This window comes from Sceloporus occidentalis, unplaced genomic scaffold (genome assembly GCF_023333645.1).
Source record: "Sceloporus occidentalis isolate IW3139 unplaced genomic scaffold, rSceOcc1.0.p SCAF_86, whole genome shotgun sequence".
NCBI lineage: Eukaryota > Metazoa > Chordata > Lepidosauria > Squamata > Phrynosomatidae > Sceloporus > Sceloporus occidentalis.
This window is the reverse complement of record NW_028317066.1, coordinates 874,749-893,037: the sequence shown is the minus strand read 5'-3', so window position 1 is coordinate 893,037 and position 18,289 is coordinate 874,749. Positions and strand designations below refer to the sequence as shown.

At 46.6% G+C, this 18,289-nt stretch overlaps 1 protein-coding gene across 1 annotated transcript; it reads left to right on the top strand.

Annotated features, from left to right (window-relative positions):
• Positions 1-2,136: 2,136 nt before the first annotated feature.
• LOC149284966 (uncharacterized) lies at positions 2,137-10,921 on the top strand. Its single transcript, XM_089495901.1, has 2 exons — positions 2,137-2,157; positions 9,824-10,921. The coding sequence occupies exons 1-2, from the start codon at positions 2,137-2,139 to the stop codon at positions 10,919-10,921; spliced, it is 1,119 nt and encodes a 372-aa protein (XP_089352027.1).
• The last annotated feature ends 7,368 nt before the right edge of the window (positions 10,922-18,289 follow it).

Here is an 18,289-nt window from a genome sequence, read left to right as displayed (position 1 = left end):
ATGGCTGCCAGAAAACAAAATGGCCACTGGAACACAAAATGGCCTCCAAAACATAAAATGGCCACTGGAAAACAAAATGGCTGCCAGAACACAAAATGGCTGTCTCTGCCTGAGTGCTTGGCAGTTGACATTTGAGGCCTTCAGGTGAGACAGAGAATGAGGGAAGAGTGGAAGGAGGTCCTGGAGGGAAGGGGCCTTGGGAGATATAGGGCCTTCCTGAGATATTCGGGGTTGCTTCCTAACAAAGGGGTTTCTGGACCCATAAAGGATTTGGGGCAAACTGGTTCTGAAAGGCAGTAGCAACCTTTTCTCTTGCCAATGGGATTTACAGTGTATTTGCTTGACTGGATCTCCCAGCATCCACATGGCCAGAAAGAGGAGGGGTCCTGCCCTGCATTTCATGGGTCTTAGGCTCTGGGAACGTGTGCCTTTGTCCAGCGTCCGTGTGGCTGGGGCTCCAGGGTCCCTCCTGCCTTGTTCCATATTAACTGCAGGAGGAGCCTGTGAGGGTGGGGCAGGGGGCGGGGCCTTCCAGCTCCTCTGCCCCCATTGGCCAGACTGAAGAAGGGGAGGAGCTTCTGCCTCTCTATTTAGCTCTCTGCGTGGAAGAGAGAGTGAGGAGTAGAGAGTGAGAAGGGGTTAGAGAGAGACAAGGAGGAAGGAGAGGGACAAGGCTTGGAAGGGTAGGCTTCACTGCTGTGCTGAGGCCTCCAACTGCCAAGCGCTGAGGTGGAGGTGGCCATTCTGTGTTCCAGCAGCCATTTTGTGTTCTGGTGGCCATTTTGTGCTGCTTGTGACTGTGGGGAATAATGTTCCAGAACCTTCTCTGAGGCCTCAGTTGAACAGAGGCTCCTCTTTCTCTCCTGAGGCTCCAGAGTCAGAAGGAGGCCAGGCTCCTTGGGCCAAAAGGAAGGAAGTGTGTCTCTTTGTGGGTCTTTTGTGTATATTTCCTGAGAGGGTTTTCTTATTACACAGCTCTGCTCACCTGCGTATGTCACCAGCAGGATTCTGTTCTCTGTCTCTTTGAGTGCTGCAGAGTTTCTTTCCAAGCCAATCCTAATCCTGGTCCCTTTTCTCAGGAACCTCATCTCGGACTCCTTGTACACGGCTTTGGGCCTCTGTTGCTGGAAGTGACCCAAGAGTAGGGCAACCAGGACCCCTGCCCACCTGATGGCCGACACAGAGGCCAAGCAGAGGGGGTTGGGCTCCAAGAGAAGGAGGCTGCGGAGGTACAACAGCTCTTTGGTGAGTCCCCATCCTGGTTATTAGTCTCATGTGTTTCACTGCTGGGCCAGCTCATGAAAGCAAGTGGAGAACATACTCTCCCAATTTGGCAGAGACAGTCCTGGTAAATCCTCTGTCACCCCACTTTTTCAGGGGCTTTCAAAAATGTCCCAGTTTTGTTCTCCTCCTCCCACTTTCCCCTTTGTCCTCAGCTCACTTCAGTTCCTACAAAATGAGTGCCAAGGATTTTGAACCCCATCAACTCAAAAGTGGGGAGAGAAGAGGAAAGAAGGGAGCAGGGAGTCCTTGCTAGGAGTCTGAGGCAAAAGCAAACTGCTGTGCCCTTCCCTGCTTTTGTGACCTTCCTCATAAACATCTTTGGCCATCTTGACCACCTTCTGGTGTTGTTTGTCCACGTGTGTCTTTCTTTTCCCATCTGTGAAATGTTGGGGGATATGGGGGAACATCTCTGGATCTGAACTGTGGCCCTCAAGCCCACAGTGTTCTCCAGAACTGTTTTTTAAATATGACATTTGCCACTGAAATTTGGCAACAAATGGATAAATGCACTATAATTCTTTGGTGGCTAAATGTAGTATATGTTTTGGGATAGTCAATATCTTAATCTATCCTCAATATCCCAGCCATAGCCTAAATTATTTTGTTTATATCTTATCTTTGGTTTATATGTTATATATTGTGTATATCGAGCTAGAATAGACCCATTCAATCAACTACTAAATGATTCTTCAACAGTTAGGTAAATTCAGCTGATTCAGTGGGTCTACTCTAGTGAGGACCAGAGGCAGTTTTGCTTATGTGAAATCACAATACTTGTGAAACTCAGCTTATTCCACACATGGTTGTAAATCCTATGGGATCAATAGGTCTTCTTGCACTGAGACTAACAGTATGATTCAGGCCCTTATCATGGTAATGAAAATCATTTGATGGTTCAGACTGAATAATAGTGAATCAAATATGATTGGATGGGTTATACTTATAAGATGTAGTGGTTGTGTGCAGAGGGATTTTGCAGCACCCTTGAGACCAACTGTGTGAAAGATATTGCAGCATTGAACCTGGTCTGTGTCCCTTCCTCTGGCAACAGCCCCCTGACCCTCTCCTCTCACCCCCTCAGAGCTCAGCCCCAGTGGTCAGTGGGACGGAAACGGGTCTTCCCAGCCACAACACATTGCTATGGGCTACATTCCTCTGGCCATGCAAGCAACTGCAATAGACCATTCCTGGGAGGAACAAGAAGGGATAGGAAATGTCCAAGACCCAGGTAGCCCCCTGTCCTTTTGGACTCTCACTCTGTGGGGCTCTTGCTACTGAGATGGCCTCAGGGAAGGCAGAGCACCTGACTTCTAACCTCAATGTGTCAGGTGATGGTGGGGCTGGGGTGTCTTTTCCAGGCATTCCTCACCCTCCTCAAGGGCTGCCCCACCTTCGACCAGAGCCAGTAATGCAGCCACCATGGTTCTCCAGCTCTGGCAGAGTTTGTCCTTCACACTCCCTGTTAGCTCACCATTTCCTCCAAAGGAGGCCATACTTGAAGGCCACAGACCCGGTCAGTCCCTTGGAGGGGACAGAGAGCTGGGGGGGCTCTGGAAGAAAATGGAGTGGGGTGAACCCAGGAGGAAATGGATGGGAAACAGGATGATGTGAAAAGACCTTCCTATTGACACCCAGAGAATGTCAGAAACTCAGAGCTTTGCTTCCCAGATTTTATCCTACACAAACACACACACAATTGACATATCCAGCGGGAGCCATGTTGGCCATATAGCAGTAGCATCCCAAATCCACTAATCTAGGATATCGGATATGTTATATGGATGTGAATATACCACATTTTAGGCTTCACGGGAGAATGATAAAGAGAAGGCCAATGGATGGGACCCGTACTATTGGAGGTTGCTACCTCCAACAAAGGTTTTAAAATATCTTTTAAATTGGGACAGCATTGGCATGTTTTACCTTATCAACACCTACAAGTTTTCCTGTGCAAAAGCATGGAGGCTGCCTGAGAAATTCAGTTTTCTCTTCCAAACAGAGGGGCTTGTAGCCTCACAAAGGATTCGAGACAAACTGGATTTCAAAGGCAGTAGCTTTTTGCTTGCTAACATTATTTAAAGTTTGTTTCCTGGGATAAATTCTGAAGTAATGAAATAATATTTGGCATGAACCATGTCCTTTCCTCCCCTTTTATTAGTCACTCTCTAGATGAGGGCTATTTTCTATTGCAGGTGACTTTTGCGGATGTGGCGATATATTTCACCGAGGATGAATGGAAACTCTTGACAAAGAAGCAGAGACTTCTGTACAGCGATGTTATGATGGCGAATTATGAGAATGTGGCCTCTGTGGGTAAGGAACTTGACTCCACTGCCCTTCCTGTGAAGACTGAGGGTCCTTTCATACTACATTGTCATGGTGCTATGTTTCCACTTTAGAATTATGGAATCATAGAGTTGGAATAGACAACAAGGGCCATCCAGTTAAACCCCTGGCCATGCAGGAATACACATTCAAAGCACCCCCAACAGATAGTCATCCAGCCTTTGTTTAAAGATCTCCAAAGAAGGAACGCTTTAGAAATAAATCTTAATAATAACAATGGCTCAGTACAGATTAGAAGAAAGGGGTGGCCACAGGCTGTCCCTTTCTCCTCCGGATCATTGCCGCAGCAACCTCATGGCTGCAAGAACGATCTGCAGCCAAAAGGAGCTCAGAAATGGAACTCCTTCCTGTGATGCCACCAAGGCGCCATTTGCACCTTGGAGCGTCACGGTGATATGTCTTATGCGCCGTGCTGTTTGGACGCGTCACACAAGACATGTCATGGATGCATGCGCCATATGGATGGCGCTGCGTCAAGATTGTGCTGCCCATAAGTATTAGGCTTTGGGAGTGCGCAGTTACTGCATGCTCCCAAACCCTAAAATCACCGCCGGCATGCCACAAAGTGCCCATTTGTACCAGGCCAATAATAACAATAATGATACTCCACCACGTTCAGAGGAAGTATATTGCACTCTCGAACAGCCCTTACTGTCAGCAAGTTCCTCCTAATCTTTAGGTGGCATCTCTTTTCCTGTGGCTTGCATCCACTGTTCCTCTCCTTTTCTCTGGAATAGGAGAAAGCAAGCTTGATCCATCAAGGTGACATCTCTTCAAATATTTGAACAGGGCTATTATATCCACTCTTAACCTTCTCTTCTCCTGGATAAATATAGCCAGCTCCTAAGCCACTTCTCATAGGGCTTGATGGTTTTCAGTTCCTTCACCTTTTTGGTTGCCCTCCTTTGGATACTCTCCAGATTCTCAACATCCTTTTTGAATTGTGGTGCCAAGAACTAGACACAGGGTTATTTCAAGTGAGGCCTGACCAAAGCAGAATAGAGTGGCACTATTACTTCTCTTGATCTAGACACTATACTTTTATTGATAAAGCCTAGGATCATATTGACCTTTTTAGCTGCCTCATGTTCAACTTGTGGTCTACTATGAGTCCTAAGCTACTTTCACACGTAGTTTAATTGTCATAACAATATCCTGTGTAATCTTGGAATTTGTAGTTTGGTGAGGCACTATTGCTCTCCACTTTCTAAGGATTCTAAATATCCCATTCTAAACTGCCAATTCTAGGATTCTGTGGGAAGGAACTATGGAGATAAATGCTTTTCACCCCCAAATGCTCCTCAGCACATCCCTCAGTAGGGCGGTTTACAGACTGCCCCTTTGGGGTGGCCTGTACCTGCCCCTTTCATCAACGGATCAGGGCCTCAGCTGCCACAGCGGCAGCCCTGAGGCCCCAATCCAACGCTTTTCCACGCCGTGGCCTGGAAAAAGTGTCCTTGGGGCTTCAAGCCCCAAAGACACCCCAACAGTGGCGTGGAAAGGAGAAAGGGGCCACTCTGCACCTTTCTCTTTTGTATCGCTGGCGCAGCTCTCTAAAGGCTGCACCAGCGACACAAATGAACGAAGGAGCTCCAAAATGGAGTTCCTTCCTGCACCGTGGAAAGGGCGCCACAAGCGCCCTTTCATGACACCAGGACGTCACGTCCATGCCGCTCCGTTTGAATGCGGCGCAGTCGTGACATCCTAATGGGCATCACCATCTGCATGTAGAATGGGCGCCACCATTTTGTACGTACTGTGTGCGTACTAGGGTTGGGGGCGTCTGAAAAAGATGCCCCCGGGCAACCCTAGTACGTACACAGTACGTACTAGGGTGCCCTTCTGGAAAGGTCCTAAGTTTCCTGGCTTTTTTGGCCCTTCTTCCAGGCTTTTCAGGCTCAGGAGAGTCTTCTTGGGGAAAAGGCCTCCCTTGGCCCTACAATGGCTCAGAGAGAGCCCAATAGTGGCAAATGGCCTCTGGTTCCCCAAAGGGATGCTGTGGGATACTGAGGAGAAAATAGTATTTCATTTCACCCCCAGACAATACAATGTTAGGTTGCTCCTGAGATCCCCTGTGGGCCAGTGTGACCCCCCATCCCCAACATTAGGCCATCCCTGTCTTATAGATGCCTTAAGGCTGGCACTTGACCCTCACCAAAATTGGAGTCCAGGTCCCAGCCCCTTTTCTCTTGCTTTCCCAATGACTTATTTGTATATTGATTATCCTGCCTTTCTCAACAAATGGGACTCAGAATGTCCCTTTTGTGCATCACATGCTGTGGATGTGTGTCTGTGATAGAGAGATGGAGGGAATGGGAAAAACAGAAAGGCAGGAAAGAGATGCTGAAGGTGAAAGCTGAAGCAGTGCGGATAGGCAAGAGGGAAGGTTGGAGAGTGGAGGGAGAAAGGGAAGGGGATCAGGTCTCTGGGAGCCAGGAAAGGAAAGCAGGAGCAAAGCCAGGATTGCCTAGCTCTGTGTTGTTGTTGTTGTTGTTATTATTATTATTAACCTTTATTTATAAAGCGCTGTAAATTTACACAGCGCTGTACATACAATCTTTTTAATTGGACGGTTCCCTGCCCTCTGTCTTACAATCTAAAAAGACATGACACAGAAGGAGAAGGGAGTGGTGGTGGCTAAGGGGCCTGTCTACTAAGATAATACATATAAAATACATAGCAATACCGGAAATGATTCAATAAAACAGACAAGAAAAGAACATCAAATAGCAAGTGACAATTATGCAATGCCTGGGAACGCTTCTCTGAACAGGATGGTCTTCAGCTCCGTTTTGAAGCTGGTTAATGAAGTGATGGCTCTTGCTCGCGGGGGAAGAAGGTTCCAGGAGTGAGGGGCAGCGAGTGAGAAGGGGCGAATCCTAGATGGGGCAGAGGAAATCCTGGGCTGGGACAGCAGGCTTGACTACCAGAACGGAGGGCCCTAGTGGGAAGGTGAGGGGAAATAAGGTGAGGTATGTGGACAGGAAAGGACCTCTGGGAAGGGTCAAGAGAGGGGCCTTGGGGATTGGGAGGCAGCCACCAACCTGACAGGTTTTAAGAACTGAACTGGTGAGAACCGGCTCAGGCCCTGGTTTTCAGACATATTAAGGGCTTCCATTTAGCAATTATGAACAATGTCTATGAAGAAAGGAAAGGCAACACAAAAATTCCTTTTTCTCTAATGTTTCTTTTTCCTACCTGAGCTTGCTTAGGGTCTTTTACCTGAAATGCTGGAGTTTGGGGAAGACACCTGCAAGTGCTATGCTTTTAGGGGAATTAGATACTTAGCTCAAAGGGGAGATATAGTTTGATTGAGGCAACAGTGACCTCAGGATCCAGCAAAGCTATAGCAGGTCTGCAATCACACAGAACTCCAAAGGCATTTGAAAGGCAAAATGAACACACATGCACAGAGAGAATTAGGTAACAAAGGTGGGAGTGGTGAATAAATGTAAGCCTTTGCTAATGGTAATATGTTGCCTGGATGGATCTCAATCCCAGTTGCTGAGAATCCGGAATGGGGAGAGAAGTCAGTAGCTCCCATGGCAAGTGGGGTTGGAGAGTGTATTGAGGTGCTTAGCCATGTAAACCGACAGAGGATCCTATCGCATGGGATAAAAAAAACAGCTTAACTTTTCTGAATTGAATTCTGATTCGGGCTGCATCCGGGTCCTATCATATGTGAATCTCCGCTGAATCCACCAGCCAAATCCATCCTGGATTCAGCCCGAATCCCTGCAGCACTTCAGGGCCATTTTTTAATGTTGGAAGCTTCCGCTTAAAAAAGAGGGGGGTGGCTGAGCATGCCTCGGACCCAGGCTACATCTGGGATGGATTTGGCCAATAGATTCGGCAGTGATTTACATAAGATTGGACCCGGACATAGCCCGAATTAAAATTCTGTTTGGGAAAGGTACCCTGGCTTTCTTACCCCATGCAATAGGGAGCAGAGTGTCTGCCTGCAACTGGACTGAGGCTGAAGAACAGCCACTAGGAGCAGATATTTATGCTGTAATTGTTGCTTAGTGGCAGAAACTGAGGGTACGAAAGGTTTAAATTGCTTTAGAATGTTTCCTGGGTGAGGAAAGAATGGTCTGAAACCAAATTTAATGCAATGAGGGCTTGGTTTAAGCTCTCCCCATTTACTGTGACTTCCTTCACTCTGTCCATCACTTCTTCTCTTAAATTAATGAGGAGAATTAAATTAAATTAAATTGAAATTATAATCTGGCCTCAAAAAGAAGAGCCCTCCCTCCGCCCCAACTGTCATCACCAGACCTGGGAGGGAGTGAAAAAGACAGGCCCAATTTCCATCAGGCCTAACTGTGAATTTTACTGTAACTCACGTCGCTCTGTTTTATTTTACTGTATTGTATTTATTTTTGTATTTTATTTTATTCTCTTTATTTTTATTGTTGTAACCCGCCTGGATTCCTTGTGATTGGGCAGGCTATAAATAAATCATCAGCATCATTATTATTATTGGTGCAAGTACCTCAGACAAAAGGGATTAGCACACTGATTCTCAGAGCCTTTTTCTGACTATTTCCTTCCAGTCCCATTCCTTAGCCATAATCTCTTCAACCTCTACAGACATAAATGGATCATGCATAGGGTTGCCATAATTCTGGACCTCCAAACTGGGACAAATGTAGGACAAAAGTAGGACAAAATTTTCAAATGTAGGACACATTTTTTTTAAAAAAATGGAGGACACGCAAAAAAATTGATGCTTTTTAAAAAAATGTTAATATAAATGCATGTTTCTTAGGCATGATCAAAATGGAGGACATTTTGGCATTGTTCCTAGACAGATGGCAGAAATGTACTTCCCTTTCTGGCTAACCTCCCCCCCCCCCCATTCCAAACAGCATATTTGGGCATTGAAGAGGAGGAAGAGTGGAAAAGGCAGAGGAGGAGGAAGAGGAGAAGAAGAAGAGGAGGAGGAAGAAGGGGAGGAAGAGGAGGATGAGAAGAAGAGATGGAGAAGAAGAGGAGAAAGAAGATGAAGAACAGGAGGAAAAGGAGGAAGAAGGAAGAGGAAGAAGGGGAGGAAGAAGGGGAGGAAGAGGAGGAGTAGAAGAAGAGATGGAGAAGAAGAGGAGGAGGAAGAAGATGAAGAAGAGCAGGAAAAGGAGGAAGAAGGGGAGGAGGAGAAGAAGAGATGGAGAAGAAGAGGAGGAGAAAGAAGATGAAGAAGAGGAGGAAAGGGAGGAAGAAGGAAGAGGAAGAAGGGGAGGAAGAAGGGGAGGAAGAGGAGGAGGAGAAGAAGAGATGGAGAAGAAGAAGAGGAGGAAGAAGAAGATGAAGAAGAGGAGGAAAAGGAGGAAGAAGGAAGAGGAAGAAGGGGAGGAAGAAGAGGAGGAGAGGAGGAAGAAGAAGAGGAGGAAAAAGATGAAGAAGAAGGGGAGGAAGAGGAGGAGAAAGAAGAAGAAGAGGAGGAGGAAGAAGGGGAGGAAGAAAAGGAGGCAGAAGAAGAGGAGGAGGAGAAAGAGGAAAGGCTCTTTCCCCTGCCTGGCTGCCTCCGTCGCCAACGGAAGAAGCCAGGCAAGGGAATGGGGCCTCGCTGAAGCCAAGCCCCAAACCCCTGCCTGGCTGCCTCCGTCGCCGTTTTGCCCCCACCCCCGGGATTCCCCGCCCCCCAGAGACGGAGGCAGCCAGGCAGAGGTTTGGGGCTTGGCTTCAGCCGTCCTCCAAGCCCCAGCCAAGCCTGGAGGACTGCGCGATCGCGGAGGAGCCCCCTGGGCATGGCTGGGGCTTGGAAGACAGATGTCCTCTAAGCCCCACCCAAGCCTGGAGGACTGCGCGATCGTGGAGGAGCCCCCAGGGCATGGCTGGGGCTTGGAAGACAGACGTCCTCCAAGTCCCAGCCAAGCCTGCAGGACTCGCTGGGGGGGGGGGGAGTCCCGGGGGCGGGGCCAAACCGGGGCGGGACCGTGCGGACCCGCCCCAAATCGGGAAAGTCCCGCCCCCAGGCGGGATATGGGAAGCCTAATCATGCAGCTAAATCCATTCATTTCTCAAGGCAGGTTCTCCTACAATCTCTTCTTTGCTACCTCCTATGAGTAGGGATCCATACCTGCAAAAATGCTAAATTCAGGGCACCCACTCCAACTTTATTAATTTTATATCAAATAGGGAAGGGTTAACAGGTGGCTAAATCTTGGGGTAACACATTCCTCTCTTGATTCAGAGAGTCAGTCTTGTGTGTCATTGTTCTTTTTTTTTTTCAGAAGAACATGTCAGTCTTGAGAGAGTCCATACATGTGAGAGGCCACATAAATGCCAGCACTGTGGGAAATGTTTTTCTTCGAAATCACACCTAGTGACACATCTGAGACTCCACACAGGAGAGAAGCCATTCAAATGCCAGCATTGTAGGAAAGGTTTTTCTCAGAAGCCCAACCTAGTGACACATCAGAGAGTCCACACAGGAGAGAAGCCATACAAATGCCAGCATTGTGGGAAAGGTTTCTCTCAGAAGTCAGACCTAGTGAAACATCAGAGAATCCACACAGGAGAGAAGCCATACAAATGCCAGCGTTGTGGGAAAGGTTTTTCTCAGACATCAAGCCTCCTGATTCATCTGAGAATCCACACAGGAGAGAAGCCATACAAATGCCAGCATTGTGGGAAATGTTTTGCCTATAAGCCAGTCCTTGTCATGCATCGAAGAGTCCACACAGGAGAGAAGCCATTCAAATGCCAGCATTGTGGGAAAGGGTTTCCTTTAAAGTCAAACCTAGTGACACATCAGAGAGTCCACACAGGAGAGAAGCCACACAAATGCCAGCATTGTGGGAAATGTTTTTCTCAGCAGGCACACCTAGTGAGACATCAGAGACTCCACACAGGAGAGAAGCCATTCAAATGCCAGCATTGTAGGAAAGGTTTTTCTCAGAAGCCCAACCTAGTGAGACATCAGAGAGTCCACACAGGAGAGAAGCCATACAAATGCCAGCATTGTGGGAAAGGTTTTCCTTTAAAGTCAAACCTAGTGACACATCAGAGAGTCCACACAGGAGAGAAGCCACACAAATGCCAGCATTGTGGGAAATGTTTTTCTCAGCAGGCACACCTAGTGAGACATCAGAGACTCCACACAGGAGAGAAGCCATTCAAATGCCAGCATTGTAGGAAAGGTTTTTCTCAGAAGCCCAACCTAGTGACACATCAGAGAGTCCACACAGGAGAGAAGCCATACAAATGCCAGCATTGTGGGAAATGTTTTTCACGGCAGTCACACCTAGTGAGACATCAGAGAATCCACACAGGAGAGAAGCCATACTAATACCAGCATTGTGGGAAATGTTTCTCTTCGAAGTCAAACTTAGTGATACATCAGAGAGTCCATGCAGGAGAGAAACCACATAAATGCCAGCAGTGAACTAACACTGTATTTGTTAAGAAGTATTACAAGAAAAATATTTTCAATGGATTGGTGATAAGAGAAAGCCCTTGTGATTTTGTTTTTAAGGGTTGTCTGTTCATAAAGTTATTGATTTTTGTATGTTGTTGTGTTGTGTTGGGTTGTTGTTGTTGTTTTTATTTTTTTTATAGAATTCTAGAATAAGAAAGGACCACAGGACCCATGCAGTCCAACCCCCGACACACAGGATGACAAAGCATGGATTTATAGGATTCTGGCTTTGTAAGGCACCACAAGCACCTTCTAGTCCAAGCCCCTGCCATACAGGAAGACGTAGCATGGTGGGTAGGTGTGTTATGTGTGAATGTGACAGAATTAGAAGATGAAGTATGAGATGAAGGATCTGGCACAGAGAAGCAAGAAAAGCTCAAAACTGAATGTGCAAAAGATAAAGACACCATAATGCAAGGACATGAAACTAAATGTACTAAAAGAAGAATGGACTGTGTATAACACAACTTGATGTAAAGAGCACCAGAAGAAGAACGGAATGGGAACAAGAAGTCACTCATCAGGAAAAATGATGCACATATAAAAAGCATAAAGGAATCTTCAAAACCATGGTGATAGTGTGCCAAAATCAGCTGGAACTGGCACCCATTGCTCTTTCAGAAAACTGATCAACCTCTGGGAAGATTTGTGTGCATGAGCATTGTATGAATGTGTGCATGATTTGAGGCCTCTTGATATGTAATATATTAGAATGAATGTCCCTAATGTTAGAATAAATGTTACATGCAAAGTGTTTGAACCCAGGTCTGGTCTCTTATGTGCCTGATTAAAGGTTTTATAGTCCAATTCTGTATTTACTCACCACTCTAGATGTAAAGAAGAAGACCTAGATTGGTGACAGGAGTGTGATCTCTCATTTCACCTTCTGGAGCTTCTGCACTGATCCCTGAAAGCGGAAAGAGAACTAACCAAGCAGTGGGGACACACTTCCTTTGTTAACCCATTACGGTTCCACTATAACAGACAGGCCTTGGAGTTCTCATCCAATGCCAGCTGTAAGGTTTGGGTTAAAATATGGGGGCTGGGTCATCGCCTGCAGCCTCTGGTTCCGTTGGAGGCAGGGCTTCTTCTCCAGCATCACCTGGAACAACGGACCAGAACAATGGACAACAACAGATGGATGTGGCATGTGTGTTTGTGCATAGACATTTGTACATCTGCATGTGTGTATGTATGTGGGAGGCATCTCTATCTAAGTGCACTGAGACTTATACTTTTAAGAGCTTACACACACACACATCTATATATATATGGAATGTTTCAAGTCTATACATCTTGCATACGATACCCATAGATACATCTATACATACCCATAGATACCTGTCCGAACGTGTGCATGTGTACGTGTGTGTGTGTGTGTATATATATATACATATATATAGAGAGATAGAGATAGAGATGCAAACACATGTACACATATATGTTGGATCATATATATATATATATATGATTTATATATTTATATATACTGTTCTACTTGCATACAATTTAAACATAAGGAAATGCATAGAGGAATATGTAAGTACATATGAATGCGCATGTATACACCCCCCAGGTTCTGGTCAACATCAGCATGTATATATAATTATAACTGTATATATGTTTACTTCCGGTCGTAACAGCATAACTGCTCTGCAATTGCTGTAATTTGAATTTATACTTTGTGATGTTTTTATGATATGTATTTTACACATGATTGGCTCCTGAGGACACTCTGAGGGCTGCCATTGGCTAGAGTCCCCACCCTCCCACCATCCCTGGCCCTGATTGGCTGGAATCCCAGTCCCGCCCATCATCCCTGGCCCTGATTGGCTGGAATCCCCATCCCTCCCACAATCCCTGGCCCTGATTGACTTGAATCCCAGTCCCTCCCACCATCCCTGGCCCTGATTGACTGGAATTCCAGTCCCTCCCACCATCCCTGGCCCTGATTGGCTGGAATCCCAGTCCCTCCCACCATCCCTGGCCCTGATTGGCTGGAATCCCAGTCCCTCCCACTATTCTTGGCCCTGATTGGCTTGAATCCCAGTCCCTCCCACCATCCCTGGCCCTGATTGGCTGGAATCCCAGTCCCGCCCATCATCCCTGGCCCTGATTGGCTTGAATCCCAGTCCCTCCCACCATCCCTGGCCCTGATTGGCTGGAATCCCAGTCCCTCCCACTATTTCTGGCCCTGATTGGCTGGAATCCCAGTCCCTCCCACCATCCCTGGCCCTGATTGGCTGGAATCTCAGTCCCTCCCACCATCCCTGGCCCTGATTGGCTGGAATCCCAGTCCCTCCCACCATCCCTGGCCCTGATTGGCTGGAATCTCAGTCCCTCCCACCATCCCCGGCCCTGATTGGCTGGACTCCCAGTCCCTCCCACCATCCCTGGCCCTGATTGGCTTGAATCCCAGTCCCTCCCACCATCCCTGGCCCTGATTGGCTGGAATCCCAGTCCCTCCCACCATCCCTGGCCCTGATTGGCTTGAATCCCAGTCCCTCCCACCATCCCTGGCCCCGATTGGCTGCAATCCCAGTCCCTCCCACCATCCCTGGCTCCGATTGGCTGCAATCCCAGTCCCTCCCACCGTCCCTGGCCCCGATTGGCTGCAATCCCAGTCCCTCCCACCGTCCCTGGCTCCGATTGGCTGCAATCCCAGTCCCTCCCACCGTCCCTGGCTCCGATTGGCTGCAATCCCAGTCCCTCCCACTATTCCTGGCCATTTTGTGTTCTTATGGCCATTTTGTGCTTCTTGTGACAGTGGAGAATATTGTTCCAGAACCTTCTCTGGTTCCTCAGTTGAACAGAGGCTTCTCTTTCTCTCCTGAGGCTCCAGAGTCAGAAGGAGGCCAGGCTCCTTGGGCCAAAAGGAAGGAAGTGTGTCTCTTTGTGTGTCTTTTGGGTCTCTTTTCTGAGAGGGTTTTCTTATTACACAGCTCTGCTCCTTCTGGGGAACATGGGTTTTAAAAGCAACCAGAAATGGGGATGATAGTTTTAATACAAGCCTTGGGTTTTGGCTTCTAAGGGGAGGCTTGTCCCCCAAAAAGGCCAAAAGTGGCTCCTTTGGGAGGTTTTAAAAGTCTCCCCAGTTTCCTTATTAATGGATTTTCAGGGAAGAAGGAAGGAGGCAGACCAGAATAACTCATATTACCAAGAATGAAACAAACAAACATACAAACAAACAACAAGAATAAGAATAATGATTAGTCAGAAAAACAAACCACTTATTTTTAAAAAATCAAAACCATTTTTAACATGATAAAAATTCAATTTGGGTGCTTCTATCCTTTTACAACCAATTACGGCTGTATCTGCAGTAGAGAAATAATCCAGTTTGAAACCACTTTAACTCTCCTGGCTCCATCCTATGGAATCCTGGGATTTGTAGTTTGTTGTGGAATGAGAGCTCTCTGGCAGAGAAGGCTAAGTGTCCAAAGGTTAAATCCCAGGATTCCATAGGAATGAGCGGTTAAAGCGGTGTCAAAGTGCCTTATTTCTATAGTGCGGATGCAGTCTTCTTGGGAAAGGGGCTGATGCCGGGGAAAAGAGGAGGAATGCAGAAGGAAAGGGGGACGGACGGACGGACGGACGGAGGGCCAACGGCAGCTGGACTGGCCTCCCTGAGTGGTCAAGACCTGAGCTGGGTTGTGGACGATGGGCTCTCTTAATATCAATATTAATACCTCGCACTATTGATTGTAATTAAGAAGGGGATCAGGTTCCTTCTTTCAATAGCATCAGGAAAATGTTTAGGTGTTGTTTAGGTTTGAAAGTCCTGTTTGGGGACTTTTTGTGTTCTCACAGCCATCGGGTGCCATCAGGAACACCTTTCTTTAGGATCAGAAATCCTCTTTGGAGTTTCTTCCGACTTTGGGGCCCTTTGAGCCTCCATTTGGGTTCACTTAAGGCCTCAAACTGCCAACTGCCAAGTGCTAAGGCAAAGGCAGCCATTTTGTGTTCTGGCAGCCATTTTGTATTCTACCAGCCATTTTGTGTTCTGGTGGCCACTTTGTGCTGCTTGTGACTGTGGGGAATAATGTTCCAGAACCTTCTCTGAGGCCTCAGTTGAACAGAGGCTTCTCTTTCTCTCCTGAGGCTCCAGGGTCAGAAGGAGGACAGGCTCCTTAGGCCAAAAGGAAGGCAGTGTGTCTTTTTGTGCCTCTGGCCTTCCATTTTGGGGTGAAGGAAGGAAGGAAGGAAGGAAGGAAGGAAGGAAGGAAGGAAGGGGTCTGTGGGGGTCTGAGGAAGGGGAGGCAGGAACTCAGAGCCAGTGGGGAGGCTGGGCTTTGGGGGCTGGGAGAGAGAGATGGAGAAAGAGACCCTCCCTTTGGGCCCTAGCTGGGGAGGGTCCCACCGGTCCTTGCCCCCCCCCCTTTGGGAAAGGAGACCCCCTCAGACCCCTGGACTCATTCCTGCCACTCATTCCTAGGGCTGTGACTCAAAGGAGTTTCCTAGGCATTGTCACCTTCTTCCCTCCATGGCCATTGGCACTGACCTTTCCCCATTGCCTTCCCTCCCTCAGCCCTGTTGACCTCCTCCTCCTTCGCACTCAGAGCAACCCTTCTCTACGGCTGAGGAGACGGCCTCTGACCCAGGGAAGCTCCGGCCATAAAGGGCTGCGGAAGAGGCCTTTCTGGGGCTGCAGGAATCAGGGTCTTTGTACTGAAGGTAGGCCTTTATTCCTGGAGCTGAAAGAGGACCTTTGTTTAAATGTTTCAGTCCAGGATTGTGTGGAAGGGTTGCAGCTGAGAGACTGAGCCCATGCTTTGCAGGAATAAAGCCCCAAATTCGCTCTCTAACAGCATTGTCTTCCCAGAAGGTGGAAGGGAGATTTCCAGACCTCAGACACACAGTGCGCAAGTGAGTCCTTTTTATGGGAACTGTGTGTGTATGTGTTGTTTACTAGAACTTTGTGAAATATTAGTTTCACTGGGTTTATAAAATGAATTTATATACGTCTTCATTTACCCCAAATGAGCATAATCCAGGGTGCAATATTCAAGTCATAAACCTATACATTTATAGATATTTGATATTTCAAGTGCAACATATTCAGCAGTGTGCATCTTTTTAAAAAATATTCAAGGAAAAATGAAGAAATTGTGATTTTAACAATAGATCCATTCAGAAACAATGCACACAAATGTACATGCCTCAGTTTCTATGTGGCTTTAGCAAGCAGAGGGAGGAGGTTCATACTTCATGCTCCTGCTATGACTGACATAGGAAACACAGCAGTTAAGCTTAGAAAAATAGTCTCGTCTGCAAAAATAAAGTAATTATTTTGACCAGTGTTTAAATGGGGAGGGGGCCATGATGATGGGAGGGCATGGATTAGATCTGTAAGGTAATTCATGTCTCATCCAGCCCAAGAGCTAGAGCTTCTCCACCTGGGACATAAAGCAGGTCCTCCCCCTCCTCCTCTGTGTGAAAGAGAAGTCAAATTCTCATCAGTGAAGATAACATAGCATGAGAAATTTGCATTCCTGCATTTAAAAATCTGAGGAGTCCTGAATCCTGTTGGTTAACTCTAGAGAGTAGACCCACTGAATCCATAAGTGACTGGTGAGTCTAAATCCAACTGATTCAATGATTCTACTCTTGTCAGGACTAGGCATAGGATACAGGCTAGGATTTAGGCCTGCATGTGGCTGGAACAGGATATTCCCAAGACAAGATGGACAGGCAACAGTGTGGAAAATGGGTACTCTCCACATGGGCAAAGACACTATCAGAATTGTGACTTATCTGCATGCAGAAGACTGCCATGGGAATTGGGTGCTCCCTTTCCATCAGCTCAATCCTGTGGTGCCCCCTGATCCTGGGAGAAGGGCTGGATCCCATGAAAGGGGAGCAACCTGAGAAGAGAGTCCTTCTTTCCTGCCCTACCTGACCGGGCGCCTCCCTGGTGAATGGTCAGTTGTAGACCCTTTCCACCCAGAGCAACACTGGAGCATAGACAGCTGCCTTCTAGAAGATAAAGCAGAAAGGCTTCCAAAAGGACTGAAGCCTTGGGCAAGTCACACTCTCTCAGCCTCAGAGGATGGCCATGGGAAACCCACTCTGAAGACACCTGCCAAGAAAACCCCTTCAGAGACTCCCATAAGGTCACCATAAGACCTGGAAACAACTGGAAGGCAGACCCCAAGAACAACATTGGAAATAGGTGCAAGCCTTGCCTTGGGAAAGTGTAATGACTGGGCTCCAGTCAATGGAGGTCTTCTTCAGGCAGAAAAGGGAGGTTTATGCAAATGCAGAATGACATCACTGCTACGGAAGGCTCTCTTGACCAATCAGAGAGCAAGATGAAGGTTCTTCTGGAAGCTTCCGTGAGAAGGAGATATAAGGCCTGAGAGACCAAGAGACAGTTGGGGGAATTGTGTCGGTTGGAGATCGAGAGAGAGAGAGTTAAAGAGCGGATCTTGGAAGTTAGTCTCAGAATTGGATGTTTAGGTTTATTTATTTGTTTTAATCCCTTGTATGAAATATCTTGCATGACTTATAATTTAGTTATATTTATTATTTGTAATACATACCTCCTTGGAGTATCTACTATTTGACGCTCCATTTACACGTATTTTGGCTCGGTTGATGCTTGCGAAGATCAATAAAGAAGGAGAAATAAGGTTCCTTAACTGGTCCCAGTGTAGGTTAAGGGAAATCCTCTTATAATTCACTGGGAGGTGGAGAGAGAGAGAGAGAGAGTTTTGGATAGGATTAAAGTAGAGAGATAAAGGTTAGAGTAAGAGCTGAAGCAAGAGAAAAGTGACCCGTCTTTAGAATATTTTTGTTAGCATATATTTATAAAGGATGAAAGATGAATATGTAAGATAGAAATGCATAAGTAGGTGTGTGTGTGTGTGTGTGTGTGTGTATGTTTGTATGTGAAGATTCATATATGTTTCTTTGTATATATGTTTTAATAATAAAATGTTTTTAAAAATTAAAAAAAATAAATCACTTGGAGGTGGCAGCGTGATTTAAGGAATTTAACAAAAAGTAAGACACTTTGATAGCCTTTTGGCTGAAGAGAGAGCGGTATAAAAACTTCATATTTATTTTAATTTATATTAATTTATTTATATGCCGCCCCTTTGAGGTCCATCGGGGCGGCTAACAATAATAAAATACAATACAATATATATCAAAATCTACTTCCCTCCCCCCTTAAAAAGTTATTAAAACAATTATAATTAAAACCAACAAATTAAAACAACATCAACACATACACAC

Coding starts and splice junctions, on each gene's coding strand:
- LOC149284966 (XM_089495901.1), top strand. CDS start 2,137: ATGATTCAGGCCCTTATCATG. Junction 2,158..9,823: donor TGATTCAGGCCCTTATCATG/GTAATGAAAATC, acceptor CTCTTGATTCAG/AGAGTCAGTCTTGTGTGTCA.